Source organism: Arachis duranensis, chromosome 4 (genome assembly GCF_000817695.3).
Source record: "Arachis duranensis cultivar V14167 chromosome 4, aradu.V14167.gnm2.J7QH, whole genome shotgun sequence".
In the NCBI taxonomy this organism is placed as follows: domain Eukaryota; kingdom Viridiplantae; phylum Streptophyta; class Magnoliopsida; order Fabales; family Fabaceae; genus Arachis; species Arachis duranensis.
In genome coordinates this window covers 115,728,667-115,754,197 of record NC_029775.3, presented here as the reverse complement: position 1 = coordinate 115,754,197, position 25,531 = coordinate 115,728,667, and the positions used below count along the sequence as shown (strand labels likewise).

The 25,531-nt window shown below is 31.1% G+C and overlaps 2 protein-coding genes across 2 annotated transcripts in view; one reads left to right on the top strand and one right to left on the bottom strand.

The window, feature by feature from the left end:
- Positions 1-1,856: 1,856 nt before the first annotated feature.
- Positions 1,857-22,750, top strand: LOC107486299 (wax ester synthase/diacylglycerol acyltransferase 4). Its single transcript, XM_021141700.2, has 6 exons — positions 1,857-1,940; positions 18,291-18,350; positions 18,840-19,232; positions 19,843-20,196; positions 21,099-21,236; positions 22,383-22,750. Exons 1-6 carry the CDS (start codon positions 1,857-1,859, stop codon positions 22,542-22,544), a joined length of 1,191 nt encoding a protein of 396 aa, XP_020997359.2. The 3' UTR covers positions 22,545-22,750.
- A 757-nt stretch (positions 22,751-23,507) lies between these two features.
- The window catches only part of LOC107486735 (uncharacterized), a 4,319-nt gene continuing 2,295 nt past the window's right edge, over positions 23,508-25,531 (bottom strand). The window contains exons 3-5 of the mRNA XM_016107303.3: positions 25,168-25,291; positions 24,809-24,916; positions 23,508-24,330 (exon numbers count right to left, since the gene is read on the bottom strand). Of these exons, the coding sequence (XP_015962789.1) occupies positions 23,711-24,330; positions 24,809-24,916; positions 25,168-25,291 (852 nt within the window). The 3' untranslated portion in view covers positions 23,508-23,710. The remainder of the gene's footprint in view (positions 24,331-24,808; positions 24,917-25,167; positions 25,292-25,531) is intronic.

Genomic DNA, 25,531 nt, shown 5'->3' with positions numbered 1-25,531 from the left:
TTGGAGTGGCTACCATGGGCGGAGTTTTGGTTTAATACCTCCTACAATGCCTCAGCCCAAACAACTCCATTTCAAGCACTTTATGGGGTGCCGACACCTATTCTTTTCCGGGGAGAGACGTTTCCCTCACATGTTGAGGAGGTGGCAGCATTGACTGCAGCCAGGGATGCGGTGTTGGCAGAGTTGAAGATGCACTTGGCGCATGTTCAGCAGCGGATGAAACAAGCAGCGGATAGACATCGAAGAGATGTCGAGTTCAAGCCGGGTGAGTGGGTTTATTTGAAAATGCAACCTTATCGGATGCGGACACTGGCGCGGAAGGTCAATGAAAAGCTAAGCCCTCGGTACTATGGACCATTTGAAGTGGTTGAGAGGATCGGGGCAGTGGCATACAGGTTAGCCATGCCTCAAGGGTGTAGACTTCACCCGGTCTTCCATGTTAGCAAGTTGAAAAAGGCTATCCCGCCGCAGCAGCAGGTACAGACGCTTCCACCAGGGCTGGCTGAGGATGGTGAGCTGGTGATGCAGCCATCCCAGATTGTGGCGTCGCGAACCGCAGAGGATGGGGCCTTGGAGTATTTGGTGCGCTGGGTGGGCCTATCTCCTTGTGAGGACAGCTGGGAGCGAGCGGCGACATTGCGGGCCGCCTTTCCGGAGCTCCACCTTGAGGACAAGGTGGTTGTCCAAGGGGGGAGTATTGATAGAGAGGCGCCTACTACTAACAGGTTTGGATTGTGTTACAAAAGGAGAGGTAAGTAGAGGTCAAGTAGAAGTGTTTTAGGAGTTGTTAGGATATCCAGCTGGCTGATAGGTTATTATAAATAGCTAGCTTATAGTGAAATTAGGGAGGATAGCTTTTCTGTTATGAATTCTGTTAGAAGTGGGAGAGAATCCCTCTCTCTGAGCTAGTAGTTCCAGCTGTGTAGAACCTTCTAAGGAGAGCTAATTGGCCATCCCAGTATATCAATAAAGCTGATCATTCTGCTATTACTGATCCTATCAGATTCATCTAAAACCTTACAACTAGATTAGTCTACGAATCTTCGCTTTAAAAGGAACATGCATAGGGAAGGGGCTCAATTATGGTTTAGAGGCTTATGGAATTTTCTCTTAACTCGTAGTGAAGCTTGCCTGATTCATTTCAACTCACATGATTGCCCTTTAAATTCAATTAACTAAAGTTGGTTTGAGAAAAAGAGGTACATGGGTGATCAATCGTGAGAAAAAGGGGAGGAAAAAAACAAAAATGTACAATTGATTGAGAATCAGAGAATCTGGAAAATTAATTCAATCGAATGAGATCAACATGCTCTTTTGATCACTCAAACCACTCAACCTTGTTTCTCAATTCCACACTCATCACAACATGCGAAAAGTACTCGAGGTGTCTATATAATAAGCAAGTGTATACTTTGATTAGAATTATCATTTACAATTATTTACAATCTGGTCTCATTACTTAAGAGAAAAAAATAACAGAGCAATCCATTCTTGCTGATCATATACAGATGTATGTATACTCTTATTAGAATTATCTTTTACAAGATAAAATTACAATCTGCTAGTTAATTAAGATCAATTAGCTATCTAGCTAGTCAAATTTCAAGTGTTCAAATAGTTAAAGTTATGACAAAAACATAAAAATGAATAGCCAGCTGAGCTTGCTCATAGTAGAACAAGTCGCATGAATCAAATTCCTAACTCTAAACAGCAGCAATTAACCCAAATTAGTAGAAGATATAGACAAACTCTTGTTCAGAATTCTGAACCAAGAATGTAAACAAGAAGGAAAGATCAGTTATTAAAGAACGAACCAGTGAAAGGGAAGAGGCCGCAATAGCTCAACTTGGCGCACGATGGAGGACGGTGGAACTGTTTCACGCACGATTGATGAGAAGCTCAACTTCGACGCCGGTGAGAGAAGCATGGATGGCAGCTGGGTGGGTTTCTGGAATTGTTGGCAAAAGCTTGAAAAATTGGGGGTTTCTGCAAAATTGGGAGGGGGTCGATTAATGGTTGTAACATGACAAGGGGGAATGGACAAATTGAACTATGATCAGATCCTCACCTGGATGGGTTCTTCCGCTGATGAATCGGGGCTCTGCTCCTGCTCATTTGGCCCGCTACCAAAAATAACTCGCGGGTTTTTGAACAATTGGGAGGAATCAATTGCTGGAAGTACGAAAAAGGGGAAATTGAAACAATGAATTGAAACTTACCTGGCGGCGTTTCTTGAAGTGGTCGCCAGGTATGTTGCGGAACGAGGGGTGGGCGTGTTTCGCGCCTCTGCTCCTGCTTCTCTTCGAGCCAAGAAGATATGCCAAAACGAGGAGGCTTGAAGATATATATCCCAAATGAGCGGCGATTTTCACTACCCAGCCGCTATCCAGGGGTGTTTTGGGGCTTCTGCCAAACCGCCACTCACCTTTGCCGCTATCCTTCGAATGAGCAGCGATTATGGCCAAGGCCACTATTTAGTCGCTGCTATCCTCCGCCTCTGCCGTAGTGGGGGTAGAGAATGAAAACCTAACTACACTGTTTTATTAGTGGAGTTTTAGGATTGTTATAGAAGGATATACATATATAATAAAAAATTCATTTAACAATAGTGATCATTACTCATCTTATAAATTTTTTTCTCCAATTTAAATTTATTTTATTTTTAAATCCATATAATCCCTTACTCATTAATTCTTTAACTTCAATCTTTATTTTAAAATTATGTGATTATCCATTTAAAATCAAAATCATCAATCATACCACCACAAGTCAATATACATATCAAATTTTTATCAACTTACCAAAATATATAACTTATCAAATTACGATCTTCATTCCAAATAGTTATGACATCCGCCCCAAACATAATCGTCAAACCATGACCTCGATCTAAAATATAATTAAATCACGGCCTAATTCCAACTAGTTTTTCATCTTTCTGGATTCATCATATCACTAACTTCAGCACTTTTTCAACGTTTCATATACCCAAACTAGTTTTTCATCTTTTTTTTTTAAGCGAATTTATATCATGTAGCAAAATTATTGAACCAACAACACATACGGATACTATCTTAATAATTTTCTTATATTCCTAATTGCTACCCTTCCCAAACTCTATTATCAAATAATTACTACTTTTAGTCACAAAAAAAAATAATAATTACTACTTTTTAGTTAATTAAGGTGTCATTATTTATTTATCTATTGAAATTCTTGTATTTTGTTTGGGTTATTGTAATTCTTGACTATCATGAAAAGCTAAGGTCAAAATCATAAAATTCATGCATATGTTATCTCGTTTCTTAATTGGGATGGATTTATTTTTACATAATGTTAATTATTTAGTTTGTTGTGTGCACGCTTTGAAAATTAGTAATAATTAAACTAGGCCTGCTACTTATTTCTTTCTCTTAGATTTATATGTAATTATATTATATAATTTTTAATTATGTTATTAGTGATATAATTATTTGTGTTGCCTTTTTTTATTAGTTTAAATTTTTGGGATAAATAATTTTATGATATAGTATCAGAGTTATGTGTTTAAAAGATTAAAAGTGTAATCTTTGATAAATTTCAAAAATAAAAAAATAGCATAAAAAGAAGACTCTTACTTGAGAGAGAATATTAGAGATATAATTATTTATATTATCTTTTTCTATTAACTTAAATTTTAGGATGAGTGATTTTACTTGAGAGAGAATATTAGAGATATAATTATTTATATTATCTTTTTCTATTAACTTAAATTTTAGGATGAGTGGTTTTATTTTATTATATATGCTAGATGTAGTTCCATAATATTTTCTAACTCGGTATGTAGGTCAATAATTTATCCGTCATAAATTTAAATTTTATTTAAAAATTTACTCTTAACACAATAAATTGTTACATACATAAGACAAAATTCAAATTTAATTATAGTTATATAATTTGTAACCATGCCACTAACATCCTTGTGGCTCGTAACTCGGTGTGTTACGTTGGAGTCTTAAATTCGGGTGTAGTATATTAAAAGATTTGGATCCTCTAAATTTTAAATTTTATTTTAGAGAATAAAGTATGATTTATTATCATTTATTTCATAAGTAGGACCAAGAAAAAATATAAAAAAAATATTTAATCATAAAAGATCTTACTTTATTCTCTAAAGTGAAATATAAAATTTAAAATACCTAAATTCTATATTAAAAATTTAAAAGAGTCCTGCAGCTGCTAGGGAGATAATGAGGTATCTATACAATATGTACAATGGGCTATTTATTAGGTCTAATATATATTAATAATATAAATTAAACATTATTATCCCTAATTTCTAGTTGCTTTTTTTGATTTCTAATTCCAATTTACTCCAAATTCTTTCACATTAACCCTTCATCACCCACCTTTACCTACCCTCCAAAAAACCCCTTTCTTTGTCGTCCCGCCGTGTGCACAGCAACCTGCGTTTTACTACTCTATTTCTGCGTGACGTGTAGCTTCCGTTCCTGCCGACTGAACTGTCGCGCTCCGCCTCCTTGCGCCAACGCCCTCGCCGGAAGAACCTCCGTCACTCCTCACGCGGCTGAACATCCGTGACTTGCGACTGTCAACGTCGTCGACGTGAGTTGCAGCCCCGAACCCCGCGCTCGCATCATCCCAGCGCTGTTGCCTGGGTCTTGTTGAATTATTCGAAAAATAAACATCCACAAAAACTGAGAAAGTGAACATCCAAAATCATACAAAAACGAACATCCAATGTGAATGTGTATAAATCATAACCAGCAATCATCATCTACAACTAAGCACCCAAGAATAACCATCCACGTTCACAGAGAAAGTGAATATCCGGCAACAGGAAGAAGACACAAACCGGCTGTGATGGAGGCGCTGGACGTCCGGGTTGCTACGGAGCTGCGAGCTCGACTCACACAATATGCGCGTCCTCCCAAAGTACGGTGGCTTGTGCGGACGACGGCGCCAGTCGGAAGAGTGTCAGCGCGATATCCGACTGCGACTGGTAACCGTGGCGGCACTGTACCAGTTTTTGCTTCGAGAAGAGAGTGAGAGAAGAGTTTACACCGTATTGAGAGAGGGAGATAATCCTAATTTGATTCTGACAGGAATCATGATTTAATTTAAATTTTAAATAGGAAACTACTCAAAATTAATTAATTGCCATAAGTACTCAAAATTAATTAATTGCTATAACTAACGGGAATCATGATTTAATTCAAATTTTAAATTGGAAACTATTCAAAATTGATTAATTGTCTCTAATTTAATTCTAATTTCAATTTAATCCCATTGTATATATTGTATAAAACATACATTGGTTTCTCATATTTTTCCAATTTAAAATGCATCATGATCTTTTATTTCAACTAAAGCTTCATCTGCAATTAGGATTAACTTTTTTTTTGTGCGCTGGAACTTTTTTTTTGTCCGCAACTAGGATTAATTAATTATTAGAACTAAATATCCCGTTATTTGTTGGCATGTATTTAGGTAGGGGTGGCAAAGCGGGCCAGCCCGTCTCAACCTGTCCCGCCCCAACTAGGTCCGTCTCATAAATGGGGCAGGTCGGCCCGCCCCGCCAATTAAAATGGATTTAAAATGCTAGCCCGTCCCGCTTTATGGCGGATTGGCGGGTCGGCGGACTAGTCCGTTTGACTTTTTTTTTTTGAAAAATAAAATTCATTAAAATTAACTAAAAAATAATAATTAAAAAATAAAATACAAATAAAAAATAGTCAAATTATAATATAATTTTTTTACTATCTTTTTTTTTAATTTCTAACTTCAATAAAATTGTTCAAAATAATATTTGTTAATAGAACTATCTTTATTTTAAAAAACAAGTCACATAATTCGAACAAATATATGAAATTGTAAAATATAATAAATAAAGTTAATAACTAAAAAGAAGAATAAAAATAATAAAAAAAGTGTTTGAAAATTTTATAATTATTAATTTTATAATAATAATCATTCTTTTATTTAATAAAAAAAAGTAAAATAAAAATCTTCGACCTGGCGGACCGGCCCATCCCGCTTCGCCAAAATCCGCCAATTTGGCTATGCGAGTTTGGCGAATTTTTTAAATTGAGCGGGCTCCAAATTCTAGCCCGATCCGTCTTTTTTAGCGGGTTTAACGGGTCAGTCCTACGGATTCAACCTGTTTTGCCACCCTTATATTTAGGACAGTGGGAGTGCACGATTCATGGTTTCTAAATATTTATTTTTTTTGAACTGGTGAATATTTTTATTAGAACTAAGTTTATGTAACAAGTATGTTAGTGGGCTGGACATGGGGTTGAAAGAAATTAATCTAAGTTTGTAATATTGATATATCATTCATAAAGTAATTAATCAGCATTAATCATATATATAAAAAAAAAGGTGATGTATGAAACGAATAAACGATTGAATTTATTATTATTTAGCAATATACATGTCGTTCAAGCATTTTGTGGTTGTATATATGGTCACTGGTCAGGTTTTGTTATTTAATTTTGGTGGTTAATAGTTGCTAACAATTAATAGTGTGACTGCCATGGATGTGGCTGTAGTGATTGTTGAACCTAATACCATCCAGGTGTATATTATTGTTAATTCCCAATTGTCAATTGTATGTATGTCATCCTTTCAGCCATGAATTGAAAGGAAAAAATAAAGCATCCACAAAATAATTATTTTATTTTATTATTTAACTATTTATATCAGTTCAACCCGAATTAAGTTTTAAAGTGGTCTCTAAAGTTGCATTCAAGTCTCATAATAGTCCATGAACTTAAAAATTACTCATATTCATTCTTAAAGTTGCACTCCGAAACTCAGACTCGTCCTTCTGGCACATTCCATCCATCTAGCGCTACTGGAAAGCTGAGTTGGCCTCCTTGGTAACACGTTGGCAAAGAAACGGCTAGTTGATGTGGCAAAAAAAAACTTTTCTGATTCAATTTAGTCCCTCAATTCAAGTTAAAAATCCTAATTTCCAATTTTAAAGAATCATCTCCACAGTGTTCACACTCTTCTTTTTTCTTCGATTTTCTTCTCTTTGTCTTCTCCAACTTCAAAACCAGACGATTATGGCAGCGCGAACAATCCACAATATATCGATAAATCTTTTATAATTTATAGATTTTTGTAAATATTATATTTTATTAATTTAAATAAAAAAATCTATATAAAAAGATTCTAGTATATAAAATTCTATTCTTGCTTCATTAACCATTAACAAGAGACAAACTTACAAGTTGTTGGATGAAACTAATTCATGATTTAGATTAATATTTTTTATTAGGAATTTCACATCTCTAAAAAACAAGATAAAAAGTTTATAAATATACAATATTTTTTTCACTTCATGAACTAATTTTGGGATTGAGTTGATTGGTTCTTTTACAATATTCTTTCCATTCCGATAAAAAAAAAGTTACAAGTTGAATGTGAATATATTATTCTGGGTTGTCACTTGGCAATGGCAGGGTAGGGGCAACACGTATTAAAATAAAAGCATAGCATCAAGCCGTGGCTTCTCAAGTGATAATAAACCATTCGCTTTATTAATTTATTGGTTTTACAGTTGCTTTTATTTTTTCTTAAATAAAATAACTGAAATCAAATACCAGAATAAGAAATACTTAGACTCAATATATTAAAAGTTAAAGATGCATGATCATATATATCTAAAGAAAAAACATTCTGAGTGTTAGAATTTTATGATAATTACTGAATAGTAAACTTGATATTCAGATGTTATTCATGTGTGAATGTACAATGAAGAGTGCCTATTTAAAGACTAAGAATACAATCTAATCATAACGATGAAATCAACATAATATCAAACTAAATAAACATAAAATAGTGGGTTCCTGTTAGAGAAGTAAATTTGTGTGAGGTATACAATAATTGTTCTTCTATATTTTTTTAGTTAGAAAGCACATTTTATCAGCTTTTATAGGGCGTTAAAATAGGCTAAACTCATCGAGCCAATCCGTTTATCCGTTTAAATGGACGGGCTTTGTCTCAAAAAATAAGCCCGTTTAAATTTCGGACTAAACGGGCTGAGTCCGATTAACCCGAAAAAAATAACGGGTTAAACGGGTTAGCCCACGGATTAAACGGGTGATCCGTTTAAAAGTTTTTTTTAAAGTAGTACTTTTAGCTAATATTTTTTTTCGATTCGACCCGAAAATTCGACCAATCAACTAAAAAAAATTTATTATTTTTAATGGTTTTTGACCTAAAAGTGGTATTTTTTATCAAAATATTTTTCAAAAAATAAAATAAAATGATAAACGGACTAGCCCATTTAACCCATCGGACTGACTATAAACAATCCGGGCTAAAAAATCCTGGCCCACGAATAAAGCGGGTTTAAACGGACCAGCCCGTTTAATCCGCAGGCTTAACGAGTCGGGCCTAAATGGACTGGGCTAGCCCGTTTGACAGCCCTAAGCTTTTAGAATCAAAAGCCATCTTTGTGAAATAAATAGTGGAAGTGTGAAAATAGGAGCAATTCAATCTATAATTCTCACATAAAATTTCAATTAAACAGGTACTTCTTTTCAATACTCAGGTACTTTTGTAATAGAAGCATTGAATGTTAAAAAAATAGAGTACTGATAAAGATTCGTTTATAATTTGAAATTTTAGATGCAGGAAAAAAAGATCTAATTGCCTAGATTAGTAACTAACTAATCAGGAACTCATGCAAAAGAGGACATAAAATCTGTGAAATATAAATCTCAAAGATTACTATTCTTAACTCAGCAATGAAATGCACACCCATATTAAGAATGAAACCTCCCTGTAAGAAAGAATAAATTAAAGATGACTGCATATATGGAAGTTTAGTAGGATAAAAGAGGAGCAAAATGTTGTGTTGATAGCATGAAGTTATTTTAAATCACCAAAATTTACACTCTCCATTTGTATTTCATATATAAGAACAGAATCTCAACCATATCGCTACTATACTGGTTTAATTTCAAGATATCATATATTTTTCAGTTCTTTTATTTCTTGCCAAGTATAAGCCTATTGAAGTGATATAAGGCATCAGGGTTATGTGACAAGAAAACCTGGAAATAAATAGAATGGCACGCATCTATTAACCGCATACTTAATAGCTGCCTCTCAAAATAACCATGTAGCATGTATCTGTTTCATAATTTGGAACTTTATTTTATTTTTGTGAGAGATCAGGATCATTTGACTGAGAATATTCATTAATAAATAGAATGACATCCAATAATTTATTTTGTTTCATTGTGGATTGCTCACGTTGGTCATAATCATCTGACTTTGAAGTTGGAGAAGACAAGAGAAGAAAACTGAAGAGAAGAGAAGAGTGTGAGTACTGTGGAGATGGTTCTTCAAAATTGAGGATTAGGGTTTTTAACTTGAATTAAGGGACCAAATTGAATCAAAAAAGTTTCTTTGTCACGTCAGCTAGCCGTTTCTTTGCCAACGTGTCACGAAGGAGGCCAATTCAGCTTTTCGGTAGCACTAGATGGATGGAATGTGTCGAAGGATGAGTCTGAATTTCGGAGTGCAACTTCATGAATGAATATGAGAAACTTTTTAAGTTCAGAAATTACTATAAAACTCGAGTACAATTTTAAAGACCACTTTAAGACTTAACTCGCTTAACGCGCAACCCTAAACTTTTTGAGTTCCTGATTCCATATATTCCAAACGTAGGTAATAAAGGAATGTGAATGAAAGCGAGTATTTTGACTTTGATAAAGACGGCTACATGTTTTGAACAAATTAAGAACCGGCGATAATGTAAATAATAATTGTTATGATAAAAACAAATTGAATGTCCATTTATGAGTTTGGGCGGCTAACCTTTCCTATATCGAAGGAATAGCTTTCCAAAACAAAATGAAATTAATGAAACCAAATAGAATGCTTTTGTACCCCTATAAATAGGCATGACCTGATGCAAAGGAGAGAACAACAGCAATAAGAACATCCCTTCTCTCTCTCTTTTACTATCATATTATTCTCTTTATACACTCTAATAAATTCTCTCTTTTATCTCTTTTATCTCTCTGCGATTTCAAACTATAATATTATAATATTAGTAAATAGATAAACTATTTATATTATAGTGAAATAAGAGCATATTTATATTACTCTATTTTATATTTATTTCTCTTTATTATTTATTTATTTCACAACACGTTATCAGTACGAGACTCTGATCAAATTTTTAGGAAGGTTCAGGTAACAAATTTTCATTATGTCGAAACTCTCTCATCTTGAATTCAATGCTCTTGATATATCTGGAAACAATTATTTATCATGAATACTAGATGCTGAAATTCATCTTGATTCAATGGATCTTGGAGATACCATTAAGGTTGAAAATAATGCATCCCAGAAGGATAAAGCCAAAGCCATGATTTTTCTTCGTCGTCATCTTGACGAAGGATTGAAAAATGAATATCTCACATTAAAATATCCTGCAGATCTTTGGAAAGACCTTGAAGAAAGGTATAATCATCAGAAAACGGTGATACTTCTTCAAGCCCGATATGAATGGACGCACTTGCGTCTACAAGATTTTAAATCTATAAATGAATATAATTCTGCAATATTTCAAATCACCTCACGAATGAAATTATGTGAGAAAAAGATATCTGATAATGATATGTTAGAGAAAACTTTCTCAACTTTTCATGCCTCGAATGTGCTCCTGCAACAGCAATATCGAGAAAAAGGATTTAAAAAATATTTTGAGTTAATTTTTTATCTTCTTGTTGCTGAACGCAACAATGAGTTGCTTTTAAACAATCATGAAGCGCGCCCAGCTGGCGCCGCCTAATTTCCTGAAGTAAATGCGGCAAATTACTCCAGAAGAGGTAAATGGCAAGGTTTTAATAACAAGAAAAATTATGGAAGGAAAATGAATTATATTCAAAAGAGAGGATCTCACCAGAAGTGGGATAAAGAAAGAAATATCGGGTAGAATAAATCAACAGAGGGTAAGTGTTTCCGTTGTGGTGGAAAGGGTCATTGGTCACGTACTTGTCGTACCCCAAGACACCTAGTCGATCTTTATCAGGCATCTTTGAAAAAGGACGACAAGGGAAAAGAGTCGAATTTCGTTTCAAATGATGTTGAAAATTCCACCACTCATTATGATGTATCCTTAAGGAAATATTGGTCATTTGATCAATGATTGAATAGTTTAATGTGTGAGATTGTTAAGTATTCATGTAAATAAATAATGTAAAGAACTTATTGTTAAGTTTTATTTTCTATGTATTTAAGTTTCAAATATGATGTATATAAATAATGAAATATTATGTAATGAAGATGTATGCCTTGCGGATAGTGCATGTTCGCACACTATTCTCAAAAGTGATATATATTTTACCCATCTTGTGCCAAAAGAAGAATGTGTTAATACTATTATTGGCTCAGGCAATATTCGCTGAAATGAATATCATATTGATACTATGAATGAGGGAAGTCATGAGTACTTATGTATCACAACTAATGATTCAAATAAAAAGGTTATATTAGAAAAGTTGCCCTCACTTTCATCTGGGTTATATTATACCAAGATTAGTGCAATTGAATCACATGCCACTGTAAACCAGAAGTTTACTGGCCCAAATGAATTCATAACTTGGCACGATCGATTGGGTCATCCGGGAACAACCATGATGAGGAGAATTATTGAAAACTCCCATGGACATTCACTAAAGAACCAGAAGATTCTTAAAACTAGTGAATTTTGTTGTGCTGCATGTTCTCAGGGAAAGTTAATTTTAAGGCCATCACCAATAAAGATTGGATTTGAGTCTCCTGAATTCCTAGAAAGGATTCAAGGTGATATATGTGGACCTATTCATCCACCATGTGGATCTTTTAGATATTTTATGGTCCTAATAGACGCATCTTCGAGATGGTCACATGTATGCTTATTATCTTCTTGCAACCTGGCACTTGCGAGATTATTGGTTCAAATTATTCGATTAAAGCACAATTTCCAGAAAATCCAATTAAAGCAATTCGTCTTGATAATGCTGGTGAATTTACTTCTCAAGCTTCTTATGCTTATTGTATGGCTAATGGAATAAGTGTTGAACATCCAGTAGCTTATATTCACACACAAAATGGGTTAGCAGAATCGCTTATTAAACGCCTCTAATTAATTGCTAGACCCTTGCTTATGAGAACAAATCTCCCAACCTCGGTTTGGGGTCAAGCTATTTTACATGCCGCAACACTTATTCGTTTGAGGCCAACAAGTTACCATCAGTTCTCTCCCATGCAATTAGCTTTTGGCCAGCAGCCAAATGTTTCCCATTTAAGAATATTTGGATGTGCGATATATGTTCCCATTGCACCACCTAATCGCACCAAAATGGGACCCCAAAGAAAATTGGGAATATATGTTGGATATGATTCTCCCTCTATAGTGAGGTATCTTGAGATACAAACTGGAGATGTATTTAAAGCCCGGTTTGCGGATTGTCATTTTGATGAATCAAAATTTCCAACATTAGGGAAGAGAATAAGCTTCTTGAAAAGGAACTTAATTGGAATGCATCATCGTTGATGCATTTAGATCCTCGATCAGGGGAATGTGAACTAGAAGTTCAAAAGATTATACATTTGCAAAGAATAGCAAATGAATTGCCTGATGCATTTTCCGATACAAAGAGGATAACCAAATCTTATATATCAGCGGAAAATGTCCCAATTCGAATTGATGTCCCAGTTGGACAAATTGCCACCAAAGCAAATACACACCAGAAGCATGGCAGGCCTGTCGGTTCCAAAGACAAAAATCCTCAAAAGAGAAAAGAGGTAAATACTATTCCTGTTGAAAAAGACATAATAAAGACACCTGCCGTTGTCCAAAATTCTGATATAACGCCAGAAGACGTTCAGGTACCTGAAAATTGTAAAAATGACGAGATATCGATAAATTATGTCTTTACACGAAAGAAATGGGACCGAAATAAGACAATTGTCAATGAAATATTTGCATATAATGTGGCATTAAATATCATGCATGAAAATAAGGATCTTGAGCCAAGATCAGTTGAAGAATGTCGACAAAGAAATGATTGGCCAAAATGGGAAGAAGTCATGAAGGCTGAATTAGACTCACTTACAAAACGTGAAGTCTTTGGACCTGTAGTCGGTACACCTGCAGATGTAAAACCTGTTGGATGCCGATGGGTATGTGTGAGAAAACGAAATGAGAAAAATGAAGTTGTGCGCTACAAAGCCCGACTTGTGGCACAAGGGTTTTCACAAAGGCCCGGTATAGATTATGAAGAAACGTATTCCCCTGTAGTGGATGCGATAACATTGCGTCATTTGGTCAGTTTATCTGCATATCATAAACTGCATATGCATTTAATGGATGTGGTAACAGCCTATTTATACGGCTCATTAGATCGGGATATCTATATGAAAGTCCCTAAAAGACTAAAGATATCTAAACCATCAAATGAATATTCGCAAGGGTTATACTTAGTCAAATTGCAAAGATCTTTATATGGTCTGAAACAATCTGGACGAATGTGGTATAATCGTCTTACTGAGTATCTGGCCAAAAACGGATTCAAGAATGATGATATCTGCCCTTGTGTTTTCATAAAGAAATCTGCATCTGCATTCATTATAATTGCTGTGTACGTTGATGATTTAAATATCATTGGAACTCCTAAAGAGATTCCAACAATTATAAAAACTCTAAAAGAAGAGTTTGAGATGAAAGATCTTGGAAAGACTAAATTTTGTCTCGGCCTGCAGATCGAGCATACAAAAGATGGAATCTTTATTCATCAAACAATATACACAGAAAAGATCTTAAAGAGATTTTATATGGATAAGTCACATCCATTAAGTACCCCAATGATTGTAAGATTTTTAGATGTGGAAAGGATCAATTCCGTCCTAAAGAAAAGAATGAAGATATCCTTGGTCCTGAAGTACCATATCTTAGTGCCATTGGAGCGCTAACGTATCTTGCTAATAATACGCGACCTGACATATCATTCGCGGTGAATTTACTAGCAAGATATAGTTCCTCTCCAACCAGAAGACATTGGAGTGGAATCAAACAAATTTTTCGATATCTTCATGGAACGGTTGATATGGGATTGTTTTATCCCTATGGATCCAAGTCACAACTAGTTGGCTATGCAGATGCCGGATACTTGTCTGATCCACATAAATTGAGATCTCAAACAGGATACCTGTTCACATATGGTGGTACAGCTATATCATAGAGGTCCACGAAACAGACGATAGCAGCAACCTCCTCTAATCATGCTGAAATATTGGCGATTCATGAAGCTAGTCGCGAGTGTTTTTGGTTGAGGAGTCTAATTCAATATATTCTATCATCATGTGGACTGATTATTATAAGATAGCTCCAACTGTCTTGTTTGAAGATAATACAGCATGCATTGCTCAACTTAAAGGCAAATATATCAAAGGTGATAGAACAAAACATATTTCTCCCAAATTCTTCTTCACTCATGATCTTCAAAATCAAGGGACTATTGATGTCCAACAGATCCGCTCAAGTGATAATCTGGCAGATTTATTTACAAAATCACTCCCAAAATCCTCCTTTGAAAGATTGGTACATGAGATTGGGATGCGCCGATTTCGAGACATTAAATAATGTCGACAAGAGGGGGAGACTGTACTCTTTTTCCCTTGGTCAGGTTTTTTTTTCATTGGATTTTTCTTGACAAGGTTTTTAATGAGGCAGTTCTCATCACAAAGGATATTCTATTCTTTTTACTTCACTAAGGTTTTTTTCCACTGTGTTTTTCTTTAGTAAGATTTTAATGAGATATAATCCTAAATGGGCATCTAAGGGGGAGTGTTATGATAAAAACAAATTGAATACCCATTTATGAGTTTGGGCGGCTAACCTTTCCTATATTGAAGGAATAGCTTTCCAAAACAAAATGAAATTAATGAAACCAAATAGCAATGCTTTTGTACGCCTATAAATAGGCATGACCTGATGCAAAGGAGAGAACAACAGCAATAAGAACGTTCCCTTCTCTCTCTCTCTTTTACTATCATATTATTCTCTTTATACACTCTAATAAATTCTCTCTTTTATCTCTTTTATCTCTCTGCAATTTCAAACTATAATATTATAATATTAGTAAATAGATAAACTACTTATATTATAGTGAAATAAGAGCATATTTATATTATTCTATTTTATATTTATTTCTCTTTATTATTTATTTATTTCACAACAATAATAGAATAAACAAATATTTTATATATATATACCTAAAAATCAGTTATTAAATTAATTATTATATATATACATATGAGATATTCTCCACATCTAAGCAATTTTGGCATCCAAGTTCATACAAGCAATTTTTATCTTTTCCTCATTCTCTCCCTGGTGAAGAAGCAGTAGAAGGTGAGGAGAAAGAGTTTTGAATTGTGTAGAATAGAAATGAACCAAGCATGTTATTATGGTGATACAATTGTATAGTATTAAATGAATGGAACATTATCCATTATATAAATTCAAATTCGAACAGCTTTCTGCATAATAAACCGAACATATACTCATGGTGAAATAATTGTATAGTACTGCATGAACGAAACATAATCCATTATATAAAATCAAATTCAAACAGCTTTCTGCATAATGAACCGAACACATACCCATGCTGAAACAATTGTATAGTACTGAATGAACGAAACATAATCCATTATACAAAATCAAATTCAAACATCTTTCTGCATAATGAACCGAACACCTACTCATGGTGAAATAATTGTATAGTACTGAATGAACGAAACATAATTTAATGATCTTTTTATTTATTAAGTTAAAAAAAGGTCAAAACTATGAGAGAAAATCATAAAAATGCACAGATGGAGGCTGAATTTCGCCGACAGTCTAATTGCGTACTATTTGCCGGTTTGAAAAATGCACGTAACCCAAATTGCATTAAAGGCTTTTTGCACACACAACTTGATAACGTCTGAATACTCTGAACTACTTTTTAAAATTTATAAAATATAAAAACAGGTTCAAACCATATCACATTTATCTCAATATTAAAATGCAATAAGTAATAAAAAAGTCTAGAGCTAGTATTTTTATTAAAATCTAATTAGTATTTAATTAATAAAAAAATAAATAATTTCACGATATTAGTCATTAGATATAATTTTATATTATTAAAAATATTAATAATAACTACAAATTATAAAATTTATCTATTAGTTCTAGCACTCCTTATAAATAATAGCACATTGATTTAATTGAGTAAAGGTTAACATTATTGAAATGCGCATATAAAATATTGTTTCTATCCCTAAAATAAAGTCTTATACAAATATAATTGTTGTATTGAAAAAAATTGTCATTATTGTTGTGATAAGAATAGGATTTAGATGCCTATTTTTTATAGGAGGCTTACATTTTTAAGGGAGAATGAAATTAATAAACGTTGAAAATATTCTTTTTATATGCCTATAAATAACTTATAAATAGGAGGTTAAACTTTCGTTAATGTTACACAACAAAAAATACTATTCTCTCTCTTTATGCACAAACAATAATAATCTTTTTTCTCTCTCTTTCATATTACTAATTTTTATTCTCTCTTTAATAAATATATTAATCATATCTATTATATTGTGATAATAATTGTAGTAAATATTACTATTAAAATTATATAATTATACTTTTATATTTATTATCTCTTCCTTATTTATTTATTTTACAACAATTATTGAAATGCGCATATGAAATAGCGTGTTTCTATACCTAAAATAAAGGTTCATACAAATATAATTGTTGTATTGGAAAAAAAAAAGGAAAGGAAAGCATATATATTTAATAATTTTGAGTATATTATTATTAATAAACTAAAAAATTTATATCAAAGCTTGCTATTTTCTACTATTGTTATCGAAACCCTTTAAAAATAAAAATAAAAAAAAAATTCCCATGGTTTTTAGTTTTTTTACAGAGGCTTGAGTGTTGAACAGTAAAACCTTTCTTGTAACTAAATTGGCACCTAAATTTTTGGTGACTTTAGTTGATCTGTCACGCTTAGAAAAACGACCAGCAATTCTATTTTGGTGTTTGTTATGGTACGATGATAAATTCATACGTACCGACACATTTAAAATATGGATAAATAATAATAATTCATGTGGAATTTATTTTTCACATTAATATTTATTTTTTATTTTTTTAAATATATATTATATCACCACTTTTATTAATATACGCTTTTAATTAAATAACAATAGAAAAATATTTTTTATTTAATTTTATAAAAAGTTTTAAACATCTTTCTTTTATTTGATTAGACAAAAATATCTTTTTAAATTAACAAAATTTTAAAATTCAATTAATCCTAATTTTATAGTTTCAAATAATTTAAATAACAAAACAAAAAGTATTAAAAAATAAAAAATTAAAATTTCTTCATCTTCTCTAATTTCTCTAATCATTCGTGCCCCCTCTAAACAAAATATATCAAAAAAATAAAAATTCAATCGTTCTTCATCTTCTCTAATTAATCTCTCTGATTAGAGAAATTAGAGAATATGAAAAAAATTTGATTTTTTGTTTTTTTAATATATTTTTATTTTGTTATTTTAAATTATTTGAAACTATAAAATTAGGATTAATTGAATTCTAAAATTTCGTTTAAAAAGATATTTTTGTCTTATCAAATAAAAGAAGGATGTTTAAGACTTTTTATAAAATTAAATAAAAAATATTTTTTAATTTTATTTAATTAAATGGGTGCATTAGTAAAAATGGTGATATAATATATATTTAAAAAAACAAAAATTAAATATTGATGTGGAAAATAAATTCTACATGGTTTGTTATTATTTGTCCATATTTTAAACGTATCGGTACGTATGAATTTATTATCGTACCGTAGCAAACACTTTCAATTTTTAATACTTAAATAATAGCCGCCTTGCTGTCACAAAGTAATTGAGCCACGTGTCTTTCTTTTTTGACTTATCCTCACCTTACCTTAATTGTTTCCTCATATACATCCTCACCTTATCCTATATATAGTAGTTGCATTTCCTCTGAAACTCATCATGTCCCAATTAAGTGATTTTAATTTGGAATAGCAAATATAATTATTGTTATGGAATATCATGAAATAATAGAGGAGGGAGTAGAACCAGTTAGTCCTGTAGGACAATATTTCAACAGCTCTGCACTATGCATATACATTATTGGAGTTATAGAATTTGAAGTTCCAATTCATGGTTTGCTAATGCAGGCTATGTCTCTTCTCAAACATGTTTTTCTTCCCATCAATCCACGCTTCTCCTCCATCATGGTAAGAAATAAAGAAACACATTGGTAGCACTTTAGTTTTTGTTTAAATTTTTAATTTTAAAAAATATTATTCATATCATAATATCTAATCTTTTTCACTAGTTCGATTTCTATTGGGCTTTTTTTTTCTAATAAAAATAAATTTATGAAAAAGGTTGACCAAAATATTGTTATTTTATTTTATTTCCAAAATGTTGATAATTTTTTGTTGTCTCTATAGAGTGGTGTATATATTGTTAGGAAAATTTTTAAATATTCATAAAACATTAGTATTTTAGTAATTTTAACCATCAGTTCGTTTCAATTAATATTATATATATTTTATAATTGAAATTAACAGTGTTGTTTTAGAAATATTTAAAATTCTTTTTGATTAATTTGTTTATTTATATTGTCGTCACTAAGAAAACTCGCTAATTTGCGACGATTTTTGACCTTCATTAAATGTATATATTTGTGTCATACTATTTAATTGCGGCGGTTTTTTAAGAAATATATTAGCCCTACAAGTGATGCACATGGGAGTGTGATATTCAAGCTTCACCATGCACTTGGAGATGGCTACTCTCTAATGGGTGCACTTCTCTCATGTCTTCAAAGAGCTGATGACCCTTCTCTTCCTTTGACTTTTCCAACTCTCAAGCCTTCAAAGCAAGAATCCAAGTCCACCAAGGGAATTTGTTCAAGCTTTTCTTGGTTGGTGTCTTCGGCATTTTACACCGTGGCAGATTTTGGATGGAGCATGTTGAAGAGTAGCATCATTAATGATGAAAAGACACCAATTAGATCTGGGAATGTTGGTGTTGAGTTTCAACCGATTTCTATATCAACCATGGCTTTCTCTATCAATCAAGTCTCGGATATCAAGTCTAGGCTTGGAGTGGTAAGACCATTATGACAATTGTTTATTAACAAGATTAATTTAACTAATTTAATTACTACTTTAAGAATCACACCTTCAATTAATGATAAAAAAAATAATGATGAATACATTGGCACTATATATGACACAAGATAAGAACGAATAACATTTTTTTGGATCAGACTTGTTAACATGTACCTTAAGATCAGATTTTAAAAGCATTATAAAAAAATTAAATTTTCTATTAAAAATTATTAAAAATATAAACACCTCTTTACTCGATTGAGTAAGTTTAATTCAATTTTAAAAAATTAATTTATGAAATAAGAGATGTCTCGCACTTATAAATTATCTGAAGATATTATTTTTAAAAGATACGAAATTTATATTATATATCCTTTATGTTTAAAGATAACCGTCTAGAATATAAACATCCAACTCAACAATATTAATTTGATTTTGATTTTGTCATAATATAATTTTTTTTAAATATTTGACTGACAAGAAAAAGTACATTAATAATTATATCTTTAATAAAATATATAAAAAGATAAAAAAATTTATTATTATATTATTATATCATTAGTGATCCTTTTTGGTTGTTTAATATATGTTTGTATACAAAGTGCAGACAATAAACGATGTAGTAACTGGAATAGTGTTCTATGGGACAAGATTGTATATGGAAAAAATGAACTCCAAATCAAAGACAGCAGAATCCACTGCATTGGTGTTACTGAATACAAGAAACATTGAAGGATACCAATCAATCAATGATATGCTCAACACCAAAGCCAAGGGTCCTTGGGGCAACAAAATTTCCTTCTTGCATGTTCCTATTCCCAAATTAAAACAAAGTAGAAGCTCAAATCCTTTAGAGTTTATTTGGGAAGCACATAACATAATCAAGAGAAAGAAACAATCTTTAGCTGTTCCTCTTACCGGCACACTATTGGAAATGGAGAGTAAATTCAGAGGCCAAGAGGTAATTTGCTACATTATTATATATTTGGCTAATTAAACTAATTAATTTTGATCATGATGATAAGTTTTCTGTTATATCATTACTTCATTAGTAAGGTGATTATTTTGTTTATCCTGTTGGAAAAGATTTTGTCACTTTTTACTCCAAATATATATACACATTATAAAAAAAAAAGTCGGTAACTTCAAAAATATTTAGAATGTTAGTACTACTAATTAACCTTTAAAATCTATTAAACACTTAATGTAATTATAGATTAATGAGTTGTTTTGAGAATGAATATGTGTATATATTTACTAATATTGATGATAACAATATTTAAAGATTTTATTCTTCTAATATATTTAATGCATAGAAATTTATAAACTTTTTACTAAACTTTTTATGATAATATTGTTAAAGAACTTTTTTATTAGTAAGACCCTGAAATTTTAAATAAAAAGTAACCTAGCTGTAAAAAATGGAGATATAGATTATCTCATCACAATATCTAATGTGCTTGTCTAATATACCAAATATGGATTATTCATGGGACAATATCAAATTTAAAGTATAAACCTTAATATTAATAAGTATTCTCTAATATAATATGGTTTATTGGTTGGTAAAAGTTGTTGTATGGAGTAGAGCAGCTAATTAAAAACGTTCAAGGAATGGGACATACGTACACAATAAAAATATAAACCTTATTAATAATGAAAAATATTTGGTAACCAAAAAATATTAGTCAAAATTAACTAGAATTTATCTTACATTCATTCATTGTTATAATAATTAACGATAATTAATAAATATTAAATAAGACAAATTTTAATTGTTTCTTTTTTTTTGTCTTTCTAGCATAATTATTAATCTATTATGAATGTTTTAATAGTTTTGGTTGACCAATAATGTTGTTGTAGGCAGTAGCTAAACACATTTATGGGACAGTATCAAATTCAAGTGCGGTTATTTCAAACTTAGTAGGACCACTACAACAAATGGCTTTAGCTAATCATCCTGTCAAAGGCTTGTATTTTACTCTCGCCGGTGGACCTGAGGTATAATGTTTATAAATCAATTAATTAATTAATTAATTAATTAATTAATTAATTAAAGCCCATTCTTATTATTATCTATTTATAAAGTACGACACTTCGTTGAGTTGTTGTGTACACGTGTCGATCATATTTCGGATATGATATTTATCGACACTTGTTCGACACGCATATTTGCTATATTTAACTATGTCTTAATAAAAAATAGGATAAAGTATATTTTTTGTTCCTGAAATTTGACAAAAGTTTTAAAATACTTCTAAGTTTTATTTTGTTTCAATTTTGTCTTAAAAGTTTTCGATTTGCATTAAATATACCCTTGATGGCTAATTTTTCAAAAAGTTTAAAACCAATTCAACAACAATTTCATAAGAACAACCCTCAACACTTGCAAATCAAGCATAATTTTCATGCATTATTGTTAGATTGGTCTTAATTTTTTTGAAAATTTAGCCGTTGAGTGTATATTTGATGTAAATCGAAAACTTTTGAGACAAAATTGAAACAAAATAAAATTTAGAGGTATTTTTGAAACTTTTACCAAACTTCAGGGCAAAAAGTATATTTTTTCTAAAAAATAAAAAATTCTTAGTCGGACACGTTTAGATATAGCTAAATATCATCACGTGTCAATGTGTCCAGCCTTATTCTTAACACATGTATTCTTAAAATAAATTTCGAAATAGTATATATTATTATTTATTAAAACAAAATATTTTAAATACTTTGTATAATTAAAATAAGACACTAAAAATAATTAAAATATTATTACGATTTATCTAAAAAATATTTTATATTTATATATATACGTGTTTCTATATCTTATAAAATTTTAAATATGTGTGTCAATGTGTCTCATGTAATGTCCTGTATCCGTGTCAATGTTGTATTATAATTACTTATTGATCCTATGAGAAATTTAAAGCTGTGTATTAGAATATATAAATTTAAATTTTGTTGAACGTAATAGAATTGGAAGACATCTTAAGAAGGCCTTTTCACTTATATTCTTACCTTTTTTATTATCTTATTTAAACTTGTTTTTTTGGACATCAATATAAGACACAATTTAAGACTTATATATATGTTAATAAAAAAATACTTACACTTTTTTGTTTCTAATTTTTTTTTGAAATGTGTGGTGTTCAGAGTCTTGTCATTTCAATTATGAGTTATATGGGAGTGCTAAGAGTTACCTTCAAGACCGAAAAAGATTTTATAGATGAACAAAAATTGAAGTCATGCATGCAAAGTGCATTTCAGAAGATACTCAAAGCAACAAAGGAAATTCCTGACAAAACCAGATATTGATGAGTTCCTCAGAATGAAGGTTATTAAAATTTCTTGTATTTAAGTTAGAATTATTGAAATTATTTGTTGTGCCGCCTTAATTATTTTATTACTCCGTACATGAGTTGAAAATTAGTAAGAAAAAAAAAGCCCACTCTTAATATAATGTTTATCCTAAGTTGTTTCAGATTTCATTAAATGTATATCATTTGTTTGTTTTTTTAATATTACTAAATTCTTTATATTTTTGGGTCAAAATATTTTTGGGGGTTAACTAGTTTGATGTGATCTGTTTATTTTCTTGGGTTGAAGTTTGATATGATCTTTGACTTCTTTAGAGATTATAAACCCATTCACAAGATTCTGAAGCCCAAGTTAATTGATGAGCTACTTTACATACGCGTTCTCTCAAACCACATTATAATGGACTCAGCGTTACGGAGTTTGGCTTTCTACAGTTTGACTTTTTTCATAAAGATAACAAAATTAATAAATAAATTTATAGAAAATTGGTTGCCAAAAATATAATATGAAAAACATGTATGTGTCATCTGTCATGCATTTTGGATAATCAATTCAATTTATAGAAATTACCATGCTTCTAATTTTGTTCTTGCTACTGATTCTATACTTTCTTATCTCACCATGCGTCTCTTTCTTCCGACAGTTCCATATATGCTTTTTCAATTTCGTCTGCATTTTTATTGCACTCTACGCGCTCTCTCTTATCGCGCATAACAAATAAAAATAATAAAAATTTAATAGAAAGCAATCATAGTTGTTGACTTTTACCATATCTCTCTTAAATTATCAAATATAAAATAAAAAAACTTATATTTAAAAAAATAAGTATTTTTTAAAATTTTTTATCAAATCAAGCCTAAATTCCCACAATATGACAATACATAAATAAAAAGTCAGAAAGCAAGATAAAAAACTAGGTATTGATGAAGGGTTATAAAGTATCACTAATAATTGTGATAATAATAAAAACCGTTCTTATTTTTTATTGCAACAAACCACAAGAACTATGGATGAAATGTGAAATCATGTTACACGAATTTATTAAATCTACGATGTATTAGATTAAACTCAATGCATTATGCACTAAGGTAATTCAATCGTATAAATTTGAATTATAACAAAATTACCTTAGAGCATGATGTACTAAATTCAACATAGTACACCTAATATGTGGAAAATTTAAAGAGCATAAAATGCTTGTAAGGCTTTTGAGGGGTGACAATAGTTGAAGGGAAATTTGGGTGATTCACTGAATCAGGAAAAGCTTGACTCTCCAAACACAATCCAGCATGAGATTGATACACATATCCACCTTTACCCTTCAAATTACTAAGGTAGTTCCCGGTATAAAACTGCAAACCAGGGGCATTTGTGTAAAGTTCCAACACCCTGCCTGATTTATGATCCTTAACTATTGCTGCTAGCTTGATTTTCTTCTCACTATCAAGAACATAGTTGATGTCATAGCCTTTTGTTGAAGCTAGCTTGTTAATCCTGCTTCCAACAACTTGTGGCTTGAGAAAATCATAGGGTGTTCCTTTCACTGAAGCAAATTTTCCTGTGGGAATGAGTTTGCTATCAACAACTGTGATCTTTGAACCAAAGATTTGGACAACCTCGTCAAGAATGTTGCCACTGTTTTGACCTCCTAGGTTCCAATAAGCATGGTTGGCTAAGTTCACTGGGGTAGCTTTGTTTAATGCTTTTGCTTTCATCACTATGGCCAAATGGTTTTTCCTACTTAGAATGTAGCTCACAGTAACTATGAGATCACCAGGGAATCCTGAAATAATAAACACAATGCAATCTCATGAATATTAGTATCGTTTAACTTAATTTAGTTCCTAAAATTAATAGTATAGTCTTAGAATAATTTTAAATATATTTTAAATATTACGGATTTACGGTTCAATTCTCAAATTAAGTTTAAAATTATAGTCGGTCAAAAAATTTTTTTAAGAGCATGTTAGCTCATAAAAAACATAATCTAAATCATATTCACGTAGAATCCTGTGTATATCTTACATGAATTTATCTAGATTATTTTAAAATTTATTTTTTAAATATTATAAATAAAGGGCTTAACACGTATCTAAAATATGTTATTTATCTCTAATTATTATTTCGCTTAGTTAGACTATTACTGAGTTGAGTATCAGAATCTCTTATAGGTATACTCGACCACCATGAAAACGCTAATAAATTATTATAATTTTATTTCTGGCCAATCAATTATTAGATGATTGTGGTTATTTGTTTACCTTCTTCACCATCAAAACTATAGTAACTGAAGGTAATACTTGGGTTCTTGGCATCTCTTTTGTAGCTTTCCACTTTCCAAAGAACATCACTGAATCCTCTGGTTCCACCTAATTAGTAAAAGCCAAGCAAAGTAGAATGAGCATGCATTTTCTAAGAGAAATATAATAATTAGTAATATCAGAGAGACAAAAAAAATTTATTTTTTATTTAATATTAATTAATTTTAACAATAATTAATAATACTAAATAAGATAAATTTAACTATTTTTTATTAATTTTTTTGTTACCAAAAATTTATATAACTATCCATAATATAAATATTTTATTTAATGTTTGAATTTAATTAGATTAAGCATACCATGAAGTGTATTGTTTCCTTCATTAGCAACTAATTTGTAATGGACTCCGTTTAGAGTAAACTGAGCTCCTCCAATTCTGTTTGCAACTCGCCCAACAGTAGCACCAAAGTAAGTTGTACCATTCTGCAAATTATTAAAATCAAAATATGTGACCACTTTGATTTTGGTATATTTATTTCCAATCCTGTTACATCTATATTTTTTAAAATAGATATTATTTGATAATAGTATTTTTCTTAACAATTAATATATGTTTTTTCGTTAATTAAAAACAATTTAAATACATAATTAATTAATAATAATATTTTTTTATAAATATCAAAAGTGATCGATGCAGGAATGTATGTTATTATTGATTTCTTT